The sequence below is a fragment of the Rattus norvegicus genome, chromosome 10 (assembly GCF_021556685.1).
Source record: "Rattus norvegicus strain SHRSP/BbbUtx chromosome 10, alternate assembly SHRSP_T2T, whole genome shotgun sequence".
Lineage (NCBI taxonomy): Eukaryota > Metazoa > Chordata > Mammalia > Rodentia > Muridae > Rattus > Rattus norvegicus.
The window spans coordinates 95,691,278-95,704,800 of NC_141543.1; the positions used below are offsets into that span (position 1 = coordinate 95,691,278).

A 13,523-nucleotide genomic window follows, 5' to 3' on the forward strand; every position below is an offset into this window, starting at 1 on the left:
AATTCATCTCGGCACAAACACCACACACACACACACACACACACACACACACACACACACACACACACACTCTTTTGAGACAGTCTATGTATGTAGCCCAGGATGGCCTTGAACTCACAGACCTTACCTGTCTCTCCACAGTGCTGGGCTAAATGGCACTCACCATTATGCCCTGCACAATTAGTTTTAGGCTGTTGGGACGACATGGTGAAACCTGCTTTCAAGGAAATACTTGATTCTTTTATCCTGTTCTTCACCACACCATGGTTAGATGTCAATAGATGACAAGAAGTGACATGTCCCAGGGAAGTCACGCCCTTGGATTGGCTTAGTTAATGCTTCATCTGCTTTCTGTGTTGCTCTTCTCAAAGTCCTAAAACATCCTTCCGTTTCCCTTTCTCCGAGAAAACCTGAATAAATAAAAGGTCTGCAAACTATTGTAAAACCAAATTTTGTGTATTTTACTTTTTCCAGATCTTAGTTTTCATGTATGTTTACAGACAGGTGTAGGAATAATGTTTTTGTGCAAAGTGTAAAGTTTACTCTTGCTATTCAAATGCTGATTTCTCTCTGCCCTCATATTGTATCAATCTGACACAGTATCACAATCCTTATACCAAGAATCTCCTGTCTCGAGTCTGTGTAAACAAATCTTATTCTTTATTCTCTGCCTTGTTAATAAATGCTCATCACCCAAAGGTTGGGCAGAATAGAGAGTAGGGCAGGACGTCCACCAGCCAGAGGAAGGAGAGAGTGGGGGAGATTCAGATAGCAAGGAGGATGAGGATTTGGGGCCATGAAGGGGTCCAGAGAGATGTCACTGAAACACTCCTGAAGCCCAAAGAGCCAGATCAGTAATAACATACAAGTGCCATAGGATGAGGCTGGGAGGCAGACAGATTAGAAAGCAGATTACTGAACTGCTCAGCTATTGAGGTGCAATTCTAAATAAATCTTGGTTTATCTGTGTGGTTACTGAGGACTAACATAGGGTTAAAAAAAAAATATAGTCGTCAGATTGCCTCTAGTCCCTGAGTGCAGAGCTCCTACGTATGTATCCACCTATCCATCCATCCATCCATCCATCCATCCATCCATCCATCCATCCATCCATCTATCATCTATTTATCTATCTAATCTATCTATCATCTTCTTTCTCTTTGTGTGTGTGTGTGCGTGCATATGGAAATATGTACATGATTGTGGAAACTAGAAGTCAACACCAGAATATATCTTCAAGTCCTTAGCTCCTTTTCTGAGGCAGAATCTCTGAAACTGGAGCTCGTTGAATTAGCCAGACTGACAGGATGGCCAGGTATCTTCAAGAATCCTCCCATCCTTGCTTCCCAGCTTTTTACATGGTGATGCGGATCTAAGCTCAGCTCCAACTTTACCAAGCAAACCATCCCCCAATATCTACCCTCTCCTCAAGTTTGAGACAAAGTCTTACTCTGGATCGCAGACTGCCTTTGAGCCACCATGCCTAGTTTCAGATGTTAAATTGTAACACAAGGGGCTGTGTCCTGAGGGAACTTCAGAAATGACATCATTGAAGAGTGAGCTGTTAACTAGTTGACCTGCAAAGTTGCAGCTGCTAAGAAAGGTTCTGCAGTTTCAAAATAATATCTTCTAAAAATTACCATTGTTTTTTGTCATAATATTTATTTTGAAATTCCAAATAATACTAAAAAGGGTATGAATTTTAATATATATATATTAAAAAGTGTAAGTAAAAATTAGAGAAACATTGTCCTAGGCTCCTGTAGAACATAAAATGTGATCTTTCATTACTATGCTGCTGTGACTCACTATAAAAATGCAGATGACACAGCTTTTACATAGCTTTAACACCTTGATTATAAACTGCTTTCAAAAGTAATTTATTTGGATTTTCCATATCCTTTAATGAACTGTAAATATATTAACAGAAAAGACTTTTTCCCCCCCCAAAGACTATACAATTTCTGAAATAAGTCAGGAAAAGCAAAAAGACGACACAAAGGTACATTGTTTCAATGCAAATAGAACACACATGGCACACCCACACTTGCATTTCCCAGGGTTTCCCAAAGAAAATGGGCCATCATTTTTCTCAGTGAAGACCCAAACTGTACTCTGGCTAATCAGAGACTTTAAAACTGTTTTCTTCGAAAAGAGTGCTTTTAATCGACTAAACACTGGTTATCACTGAGTTTTTAAGGTACAACAGCAGCATGGTTCAAATGTTACTTGCAGTTCTTGGATAAAATAAAAAATGTAAGTAATGAAATACAGGAAAAGTTAAGAGACCCACCTTTCCTTATTCTGAGTACCATCTGTTCTCCTGAAAAAAATATACATCCTGGTATAGTAATAACCATTTCCATGAGGAAAATGAAATCCAATGCTCTAATATACTTCTGTGTGACTGTGTGTATTTGTATCCATATACTTATGTATAGGTGTGAAAAAGACGGTGAAGTCTTTAGTATTCTTAATTTCCTTCAAAGCAAGGTCTGAAATTTGAAACAATTTGCTTACCAAAATGTGTTTGTTTAGTTGATCCCTATTCTGTGAAAAAGAAATTAAAAAAAAAAAAAAGAGCAAAGACACAAAGAAAAAGAAACCCAAGAAACAGTCACTATGTGGAAATAAGGCTTCCTTATGTAAATGCTGTCAGAAGCAGGAGTGAGGAAAGTGCCAGCAGGCCAAGTGTCTGTGTACCTGCCTTTCAGCCAGCCACAGCCACAACTACAATGACCCCTTCCTTTGTCTTGAAATCAGCACCAGAAAGTTCCTCTGGCACAGGACATAAATTCCTACTAAAAGAAGATAATTACACTCTGACAATTCTGCTCTGAGCTTGGCTTTCTCTAGGTATGCAACAGAACTCAGGGTAAAGCCTTCTATGAAACTCTAGATCTGATGATGTAATATATATGTATATAGCTGTCTTATGATTCGCTGATTAAAAAAATAAAAGAAATGAAAATTAAGCTTTACATAACTAATGAACAATAAAATGGAATTGAAGTGCTAGCCTATGGGAATTTTTTATGATAGTCATTTATTCCCAACTTTCCTTTTCCACATAAATTATTTTTTTTTGAACGGCACACATACATAGATTTAGGCAGGAAATGTTCCCCTGGCATCTAATCCCTAACCCAAGACTTGGACTTTATAGTGGCATCTAATTCACATCTGCATGAGGAGATTAAGTAACTGACAGGAAAGGACTGAGTCTACAGGCTAAAACATTCTTTCCACAGCTTTTGTAATCCACCTTATCTTCACAGTTTGACTTACATATACAAGTAACCAGTGGGTAAGCTTTTCCTTCATCAAATATTCCAAAATAATAACTGTAGGCCTGTCACTCATAAGAAACTATAATTTGTTATATTCTGACATTGGCACTTAATAAAATGTTAACTAAAGTTTCTCTAAAATTTTCAATACATTACAATAAAGGAGATACACAATTTAAGACTGTTTAAATCTGTTCCTGTGAAATTCCAATAATTCCCATTTTATATGCATAATTAGATCTTTAAAATTGTGGCCAGTTCCCAAACACACAAACCCATATTATGATGATCTCAGAAGAGAATGTCTCTTTCATAAGAAACTTTTCCCTAGGCTAAAAATTTTCAGTATTTTTAAACCCAATTAATGACGCTCATTACAAGTTGTGGTGACTCACACTGACAATACGAAGCAGAGAGCTGAAAAGAACGGCCCTGACCTCCACAGAGGGCACCACACGTTCTTGCACTCCTGGGAAAGAGGCAGACTCACGGTTAGGTACAGCTCCAACTGTATTAAGGCTTCTTCACCATGATCTCGAAGGTCTCTCTTTAGTGTTCTCATACTGATTCTTCTGGTAAACACAGTGGTTATTAAGGGCCTGCTTGGCTTTTCATCCGGGAACAACTCTACCGTCTCTTGAGTGTTGAAGGCAATCCCACCGAGCTCAAAGAGTAAAGCCAGTATTGTCAAGACCAATTTTAAAGTTTCCAATACCAAGACAGCAATGATCAACACTTTGAAGCAAGATAATAAATTAAAATTCTTGGTTAGACATTAAAGTGTACACTGTATGGAGGGATATTTGACTCCTACATATGAGTCCAAACAGGCCCACTGCATTTGCTTAAGGTAAGCTATTTCCTTGGCAATGAACTTTACTCTGTTACAGGCAACGTCTTTTATTGTTCCATCTGGCACTTGCTAACACCATTCTTGAAGAACCTAGAAATGAAGGTCAGTCACTCTGTTTATCAGGAATAGAACCAAATAAAAAACAATTTTGGAAAAATGACCAAGAAATTCTGGTTCATCACCATTCCCATATCTAACGGTTCCTTCAAGATAAAACATAACTCTTCCTTCCATGATAGATTTCCAACTGAGGAGATTAAAGAAAAAAAGAAAAGTTCCTCACCCCTCCCCCAAATTGTCATTCACACTGGTAAAAGAGCCAGTCTTGTTAGCAGCTAAGGATTGCACTGCCTTCCATTCTGTGCAGTCAGGGTCCAATGAAAGCGGCACTCATGGTCTAGGTGACAAACGACGGCAATAGCGGCTCAAGAGTTGAGACTCAAGTGTATGGAGGGACAGAAACATGTCAGCACTAGCCACAGTCAGAGTCTGACTTCCACAAGTTAAAATTCATCACTTTCCGCTGCATGAAGTTGAGTGTCATCTGCATCTGTCATGCTGCTCTCCTGGGATTCATCTGTTCCCACTGTACAAACGGAACAAGAACATAAGTATAGGACAAATACGACTCCTTGGTTCACAAAAATAAGGAAAATTGCATTATATTCAGAGACCCCCACAGACCAGAAAATTCCAAATATTACCTTAAAAATGCATTTTAAGTATTCTCTCTCCCTCCGTCTGTCCCTCCCTGTCTCTCCGGTTTTTCAGAATGGGGTCTTCACATGTAGCTGTCCTGGAACTCACTATGTAGACCGCTGTCCTCCTGGACTCAGAGCTGCCTCTGCTCTCCAGCGCTATTTCCAGCAGCCTGGATGTTAACTTGCTATTTAATTTTGTAAGGTAATGACAGTAGTTCTTTGGGGACAGCATCTCAGGAGCCCAAGCTGAACTTGAACTTACAATGTAACCAAGGTGACTGCTCCACTTCTGATGCTCCTCCCTGCAGTCACCTCCCATGCTAGGGTTACGGGCACAAGCAGCACCACATGTGGTTTATAAAGCGCAGGGATAAGGCCAGGCCTTGTCCATACTCTGCCCAACTTTACTAACTACACAACATTTTTAGCAACCTGCCTTTTTTCCCCATGAACTCTAGGAGCTAGAAATAGCGGAGACATAAAAACAGATATAATAACAACAGCATCAAACAAGGGCTAACATTTCTGCTAACTCCTAACCACTGACTTAACTTTGTAGAAGTCCCTGACAGTATAAAGAAATGTGGAATATAACCTTCAGCTTAAAAGAGCAGTACTGAGACTGTAAATTTTACTTATAAGATGTTCACAAAAGGGCTGGAGAGATGGCTCAGTGGTTAAGAGCACCGACTGCTCTTCCCAAGGTCCTGAGTTCAAATCCCAGCAACCACATGGTGGCTCACAACCATCTGAAACGAGTCTGATGCCCTCTTCTGGTGTGTCTGAAGATAGCGACAGTGTAATCATAATATATAATAAATAAATAAAATATTTAAAGATGTTCACAAAAGCTAATCAGAATTTACCTCAGAAAATTTCCAATTCCCTTAGTATTAATATGCATAATCAATAAGTATACATACAGATTTTTTAATTTGTCCAGGATGAAACAGAATATAAACAGCTACTACAGAGCTGAGGTTCAAAGTCACACAGCACACCAGATTTAGAAATAGTTATATTTTCTGCAATTACATTTAGAAGTAATTTCATTTTCTGTAAAGAAAATGCCGGTTTGGAAAGAGCCAAAGCACCGCACAGGTTCTGCACACACACAGTCGCTTTCTGAATGCTACAGATCCTAGTGGGACACTCACTGATCTGCTCCTCCTGGGTTATTGGCTCCTCATCATCTGGAAGGTAGCGCTTGTCAATTGCCTCTTTAATCTGATTATTGGCTCCTTTAGGATCTAAATCCATAGCCCAAGAGAAATTCATCAAGGCGAGATGAGTTTGACCCAACTTCTTGTAAACCTAAAAAACAGGTGCACTCAATGCTTCAACTGTAAATCTTAAAACATAAATTAGGCTTCTGATCTTTGAACTCCGAGTCCATTCAGGTGGGAGGATGTTTTTATCCAACATATGACTTCACATTTAAGTGTTCTCTATATAAGCAGGTGCTACTTTTCAGGTAGGAGTTTCTGATAAATCTCACCAACTAGAACACCGACAGTGGGAAGGACGGACTACAGAAGCTGGTTGCGTAACTTTTATTTACCCAGCCTTATGCACTTCAGGTGCGTGATCTACTAATGGACGGCACAGCGTCTCACTGCCTAGCTCAGAACTGAGCTGAGAAGTTCCTGCTGCGACAGTCCTGAGATTACAGGTACAGACACAAAGCTTGGATCCATATCCAGGACAGCTGAAAACACAGGCATTCCAGACTGCCCTTAGCTCCACATTTGGTCTTTTAAGACAAGATGCCCATGACTATACAGTCCAGGTTGGCCTTGAGCTAGGATAGCCTGAGCTACACAGTGACACTGTGCAGCTTATTAGTAGATTTGCCTTAGCACACACCACCATGCCCAGCTAGAACATCATCTTTTAAATTGCTACTGCTAAATACATTTTTTCCAGGGCTCTTAGTCCAGGAATGTAGTTAAATTTGCTAAGTAGATGCCTTTAATCCTATCAAAACAAACAGACAAACAGAGGCGAGGCAGGTGGGTCTCTGAGTTCCAGAACAGTCTACAGAATACTACAGAGCAAGTATTGTATACACAATACATATAGTATTTTTCAAAATATAATAGTTGTTGAGGTTGGAGAGACAGTTCAACAGGTAAAACTGCTTGTTGTTCTTCTAGAAGATCTAAGTTTAGTTCTTGGAACCTTTCTCTGTGTAGCCTTGGCAGTCCTGGAACTTGCTTTGTAGACTGGGCTATCCTGGAACTCAGAGACGGACCTGCTTCTGGCTCCTTAGTACTAGGATTAAAGGCATGCACCACTGCTGTCTGGCAATAGAAACAAATATTTAAAAAAAGGAAAGAAAAAGAAAATTTACTATTTGTTACAAAGTTGTAGACTAACACCCAGAGGCCCCAATTTTACCTTTCCTATTAAGAAGTAAACGAGGGATTCTTTGGGGACAATCTGTTTTAGTTCTTCAAGTTCTTGTAAAGCAGACTGAAAAAAACAAAGAGAAAACTTAGAGGGGCAAAATCTTACAGAATTCTTACTAGACAAGTGCAGTCAGGGACCACACATAGACACAAATAGTTAAGAACAAACATTAAATATACAGTTTTTTTTTTAAAAAAAATCAATGTTGGGGGAGGAAAGAGATGGCCTCAGTGGTTAAGAGCACTGACTGCTCTTCCAGAGGTCCTGAGTTCAATTCTCAGCAACCACATGGTGGCTCACAACCATTTTAAACAGGATCCGATGCCCTCTTCTGGTGTCTGAAGAAAGTGATACATGCATTTGAAAAAAAAAAAAGAAATCAAAAAAAGTTATCTCTGAACAACAAGAAGTATGTTCTGAACTATTAATAAAAATAGTAACTGTTAATAGAAAAGTAAGCTTATGAGGCATATTCAACTTTTAGCAGTGATGCATTTTAAAAAGATGACAAGCCCTAAGACACAGCGTGAAGCAGGGATCTAAGATGAGGTGGTGAGAAAAATGAGGAAGTTAAGGAATTCAAATAACATAAGCAAATTTATTTATATAAAACTTCAGTACAAAGAAACATATGAATAAGACTAGGATAGTGGCTCAGCTTGTAGGGTGCTTACATAGCATACAAGAAGCCCTGGGTTTGATCCTAACACCACACACATGAGGCATGGTGGCCTCAGTAAAGTTAGCACTTGGAAGGCAGAGAAGTTCAAAGTCATTTTGGCTTTATGAGTTCCTAGCCAGCTTGGGATACATGGGTATTGTTGAAAGTAAAGTGTATAACGGGAAGAATATCATCCTATTCTACATTCCCAAAGGGGTTTTTAATCCCTGTCCCTTGGTTGTAACATTTAGTACCAACGGAAATTTCTTGATTCTCTTTTGTTTTACTTTTACTTCCCCAGTGCCAAGATTGCAGGTATAAACTACACAAGACTTATGTGATGTTGGGCACTAAGCCCAGCCAGGACGCTGTGCAGGATAGGGAGGTGACCACCTGACCGCCCCTCCCTCATTCTGTTTTCCGACTTCTCTTCAAAGACTAGGTTTCATTTGATCTAGCCTAGTCCTGAGTTTGTGATCCTCTGGCTTTCCTCTCCCCTGCCCTGGGATTAGGTGCGTGCTAACATATCCAGCTTAGCTTTCACTCCTTTGTATTTAGTTAGAACTTAAATTTATTCAAACAGGAAATGAATATTCAAATATTGTATGTTCATCATTTATGATCAAATAAAATCAAAAACCTCATGTCACTTCATGTCTTTTTGTCATATTTCTTTGTATCTCTTGGCAACACTTTAAGGGGCATTAAAATTCTTCAAGGCAGGAAATAGGACTGCATTACTTACCACTATTTTCCTAGTACCTGACAGACAGCAGGCACTCAGTAAATATCTTGTCTTCCCTTTTATCTCATGGAAGTGGTGGCTTGCACCGAGGGCCTTGTGCATCCCCCCAGTGACAGCGAGCATGCAGTCTCTCACTGTCACTTCATTTACTTTAGTCCCAAGAGGATGCTTCAAGTCTTTCAAGACAATTCTGTGTGCATAAAAGAGCAGCCCTTCTAGATGTGGAGTCCACACACATTTCTGAATTTCCAGCACCATCCTTCCTGGGGGACTGCTACTTTGTTTGTTTTTTGGGACAGAATATCAATCACTCTGTAGCTTAGAATGTATTGGCCACAGTGGACTTAGTGGGACTCTTCCTGTCTGAGCCTCCCTGGCACTAGAATTATAACTCACTTCATAGGGAGTATTTCGTGAAATAAAATGAAACCACACCCTACCCCAACCCCAGCCTTTAAAAACAGAGGAAACAGTTTCCAAGAAAACAAAACCAAAATAAATAAATAAATAAATAAATAAATAAATAAATCACCACATTAATAACATGTAGCTTTTTATTTTTGTTTTTTGAGATAAGATCTCTCTAGCCCTGGCTCTCCAGGAACTCACTATGTAGGCCAGGTTGGCCTTAAAGTTTTTTGTTTTTTTTTTAAAAAGAGACATAATACTGGAATAAACTGATATAAATCTCACCTTGTATTTTTCATTTGCAAATAAAACTGAGGCTCTGTGAAATTTGCATAGAGGGTTCTTGGGATCTATAACAATGGCTTTGTTTAGGGTATCCAAAGCCTTCTCAGACTTCTTAAGTGCATGCTGAACCTGTAAGAAATAAAGATCCATCTTGATATTAATGAAAAAATGATAAGCAAATAATATAACTCAAAACTGTAGTGGAGAATTAGTTAAACTGCTTTGGCTCCCAGCAGGTTGCTTTTCTAGCCACCCTCCAGAGGGTGAAAGACAGACAGACAGACACACACACATATGTTAATTTTGATATGCCTTGACTAGCTCAATAGCTAGGCACTTCTGAATTCCCCAAAAGCTAGCAAACACCCCTCTCTGGTAATCCTGAGTTAATATCTTTTAAAATCTGTATTTCGTCTCTGCTACTACTCCAGACCCAAATGAGGAAGTGGCCTCCAGGGACCTTTAAGTTTCATCGTTCTTTTACCCTGTCTCTCTTCCCCTCTCTCTCCTGGCCCCTTGCCTGCACAATCTAAAAGTTCTGCCGCTGCCTTTCTGCCCAGCCATTGGCTATATGGGATTGTTTTTTATTATCAATTGGGGCCTGCTGTGGGCAGGGCCCTCAGGTCTGGAAGCCTAGGTTTTTGGGAGCTGAAATAAGACAAAGCCTTAGAACCGATCTCCAACATCTCACCCTTTCTGTCCAAATTGAAAAAACAAAAACCAAAAAACTCTTCTTAGATATAAATCGAGCATAATCATAACAATTATGTCAATTATAAACTATGATATATAATTAACATCCATCCAGTCCATCATAACTGTCAATTAGATAAAACACTCATCTATCCTAACTTAAAAGCTTACAATTCTATATCTGAGTTATGAAGATGAAACTTTCAGAGATGAGGCTGTGTGATCTACCTGGATTGTCCACGGGGGTTTAAGTGTGCTAAGTAATTCACAACACATGTGTTGTTTAGAACACATGCTTCATGTTTGAATATTTGGTCACTAGTAGGTGGGACTGTTTGGAATGCATCGCTAGACCTGGTTTTATTGGAGGGGGTGTCACTGAGTGCAGGCTTAGAGGTTTTAAAAGACCACTGTCCCTAGTTTCTCTCGTTGCTTTGCTCCACCATCCTGACCTTTAACCCCCTGAAAAGGTAAGCCAGATTAAACACTCTGTAAGCTGCCTTGGTCTTGATGTTTTATCACAGCAAGAGGAAAAGAACTAAGACTAAGAGTGACTAACAGACTGTCAGTCTGAGTCCAGCAAGTGTTCCGTTTCAAAGACAGCGCTGAGGGCCAGAAAGATAGATCTGTTGGTAAAGAGCTTAATCTTAGTGCAAGTCCCAGAGCCCATTTATACATGTAAGGTGACTGTCTCCTGATCCTCCCCAATAGAAATAACTTTTAAAAAAGCATTCTGAACTCCAGAGATGCTAAATAATTTCTTATAGGATTAAAACCTAGGTACTCAGACTTCTAATCTACCATTGGGAGCCTATGACGATACTCATGACTCAATATTTTTAAAAAGATTGATTTTGAATTACGCATATGTGTGTGTGTGTGTGTGTGTGTGCGCGCTCGCGCACATATACACATGAGTGCAGGTGCCTATGGTGGCCAGGAGCCTCAGATCCTCTGGAGCTGGAATTACAGATGTTGTGAGCTGCCCGAAGTGGATGCTGGGAACCAAGCTTGGGTCCTCTGCTTAACCACTCGGTCACTTCTTCAGCCCCATGACTTGATCTTCACAGCAGATAACTACTACGAAGTCTAAAGTGAGTAAAACTTGGGTTTTACCCTTCACAGGAAAAGCATTTATCATTTATGCAGTTAACACATCTCTAAAGGATCATTATAACCCTCTAAATATTAACCTGTGTTCAAAGAACTTGTTCATGAATCCTGTGTCACTCAATTATACCTTACAGCCTGGGCTACATAAAACTGTCTCAAAAGAAACAAAATGAGGGGTTGGGGATTTAGCACAGTGGTAGAGCGCTTGCCTAGGAAGCGCAAGGCCCTGGGTTCGTCCCCAGCTCCGAAAAAAAGAAAAAAAAAAGAAAAGAAAAAAAAAAAGGGGGGGGGGGGCTGGGGATTTAGCTCAGTGGTAGAGCGCTTACCTAGGAAGCGCAAGGCCCTGGGTTTGGTCCCCAGCTCCAAAAAAAAGAACCAAAAAAAAAAAAAAAAAAAAAAAAAAAAAGAAACAAAATGGGTCACTGGAGAGATGGTCAGTGCTTTTGTCTAGATGCAGCTTGTGTGGTTCCCAGTGCCCACATCAGGTGGCCCACAACTGCCTAGAACTCCAGCTTCAGATCTGATGCCTTTGCCTTCTCTGGGCATCTGTAGTCAAGTAAACACATCCACACACATAATTAAAAATAAAGCAAGTCTTAAGCAATGAAACAAAACATCATTTGGGACACCCCCCCTCAAAAAACAAAACAAAAAACAAAGAGTATGCAAACACACAGGGACTCCCCAACTCCTCCTCTCTGGATCTGGAGACCGGTTTCACAATAGCCCCAAGCTGGCCTTAAACTTGCTTTGTTTATTGAGAGGAGAATGACCTTCAACTAGTAATTCACCTGTTTCTACCTTCCAAGTGTGAAAATTATTAAGTGAGGAGGCTCAATTTTATGTTGAGGACTAAATCTATGACTCCTGAGTCACAGCCTCAGCCCCACGAGGTAAACACTGAGACACCGTTCCATTGACAGAATAGTTCACTTTTTCACAGTAACCATTAAGTTGCCTGAACTCTTTTTTTTTTTTCCTGGAAATTTACTGATTGTCTAAAATTACTTGCCGACTCATGGTTAATGAGAACAAGTTCCAAAGCAGAAATGCCTTGCCTTCTTTATTCCTCCTCCTTTTTTGGGCTGTGATTATACCAGCTCCAAAGTTGTCAGAGAAGTAAATTCTTTTTTTTTTTTTTTTAAGGGTCTCCTTTTTATTTTTTATTTTTTATTATTAACTTGAGTATTTCTTATATACATTTCGAGTGTTATTCCCTTTCCCAGTTTCCGGGCAAACATCCCCCTCCCCTCTCCCCTTTCTTATCGGTGTTCCCCTCCCCACCCTCCCCCATTGTCCCCCTCCCCCCAACAGTCTAGTTCACTGGGTTGCCTGAACTCTTAATAGGGAGGTTACAGCACTGTTTACAAGGTTACTTACTACTCCAATGTGGCAAAGTAAAACTGAACTCTGAGGGTTGATATCAAGTGCTTTCTGGAAATGCATTTCTGCGAGGCTGAATTTCTCTTGCTTGTAATAAATCATCCCTAAACCATACCTGAAATGGTAAGAAAGTATGATTTTAAGGACACAAGTTTTAACTGTTAGTTTAGTTCATCTACTAATAAGACAGGGTATTTGGCATTTCAATACAAAATGGGAAAAAATAATGTCTTATGGGGAGACGAAATATATTGGTCATAATAAAAATCATTGAAATGTTTCGGAAGACACATTTTTATGATAATAGAGGAGAAGCCACATCTTTAAACTACCACTCTAATGTAGACGAACAGCCGATTCCTGTAGAGTGATTACGCATGTAGCAAACACTTTGCTACATTTTTTTTCTTTTTGTTTTAGACAGAGTTTCTCTGTGTAGCCCTGGCTGTCCTGCCTCACAGAGATGTGTCTGCCTCTGGCTCCCCAGTGCTGGCACTAAAGGTGTGCACCACCACTGCCCAGACTAAAGGTTTTTGTTTTTAATGCGCCTAAACTGGCCTTGAATTCCTGGCTCAAGAAATCTTCTAGTGTCCTCCCAAACAGCTGGGAAGTCCCTGCGTGTCCCACCATGGCTCTGGTTCTGGTTCAGCTGAATTTCCTTCTCTCTCTACACCATGCTTTATTATAGGCAGACCAATGGTTTATATAGCAATATAATTTACATATTAAATAAAACACCATATAGGGTGGTTTAAACAAAAGAAAAAAATGGGGTGGCGATTGCAGGTTAGAAAAACTCTTCTTCCTGAACATTTTTTGTTTTGTTTTTTAAGACAGGGTTTTCTCTGTGTAGCCCTGGCTGTCCTGTAACTCCTTCTGTAGATCAGGCCGGTCTCAAACTCAGAGATTTGCCTGGCCTGCCTCTGCCTCCTCAGGGCTGAGACTAAAGGTATGTGCCACCATCACCTGGCTTTTTTTT

At 39.9% G+C, this 13,523-nt stretch overlaps 1 protein-coding gene across 13 annotated transcripts in view; it reads right to left on the bottom strand.

The window, feature by feature from the left end:
- Positions 1–1,645: 1,645 nt before the first annotated feature.
- Positions 1,646–13,523, bottom strand: part of Cdc27 (cell division cycle 27) — a 47,549-nt gene continuing 35,671 nt past the window's right edge. For 9 of the 13 annotated variants that reach the window (XM_087573243.1, XM_087573242.1, XM_087573241.1 and 6 more), the window contains 5 exons: positions 12,542–12,659; positions 9,356–9,484; positions 7,245–7,319; positions 6,002–6,158; positions 1,865–4,729 (listed from right to left, as the gene is read on the bottom strand). In XM_087573243.1, the coding sequence (XP_087429369.1) occupies positions 4,647–4,729; positions 6,002–6,158; positions 7,245–7,319; positions 9,356–9,484; positions 12,542–12,659 (562 nt within the window). In that variant the 3' untranslated portion in view covers positions 1,865–4,646. 13 annotated transcript variants of the gene reach the window in all.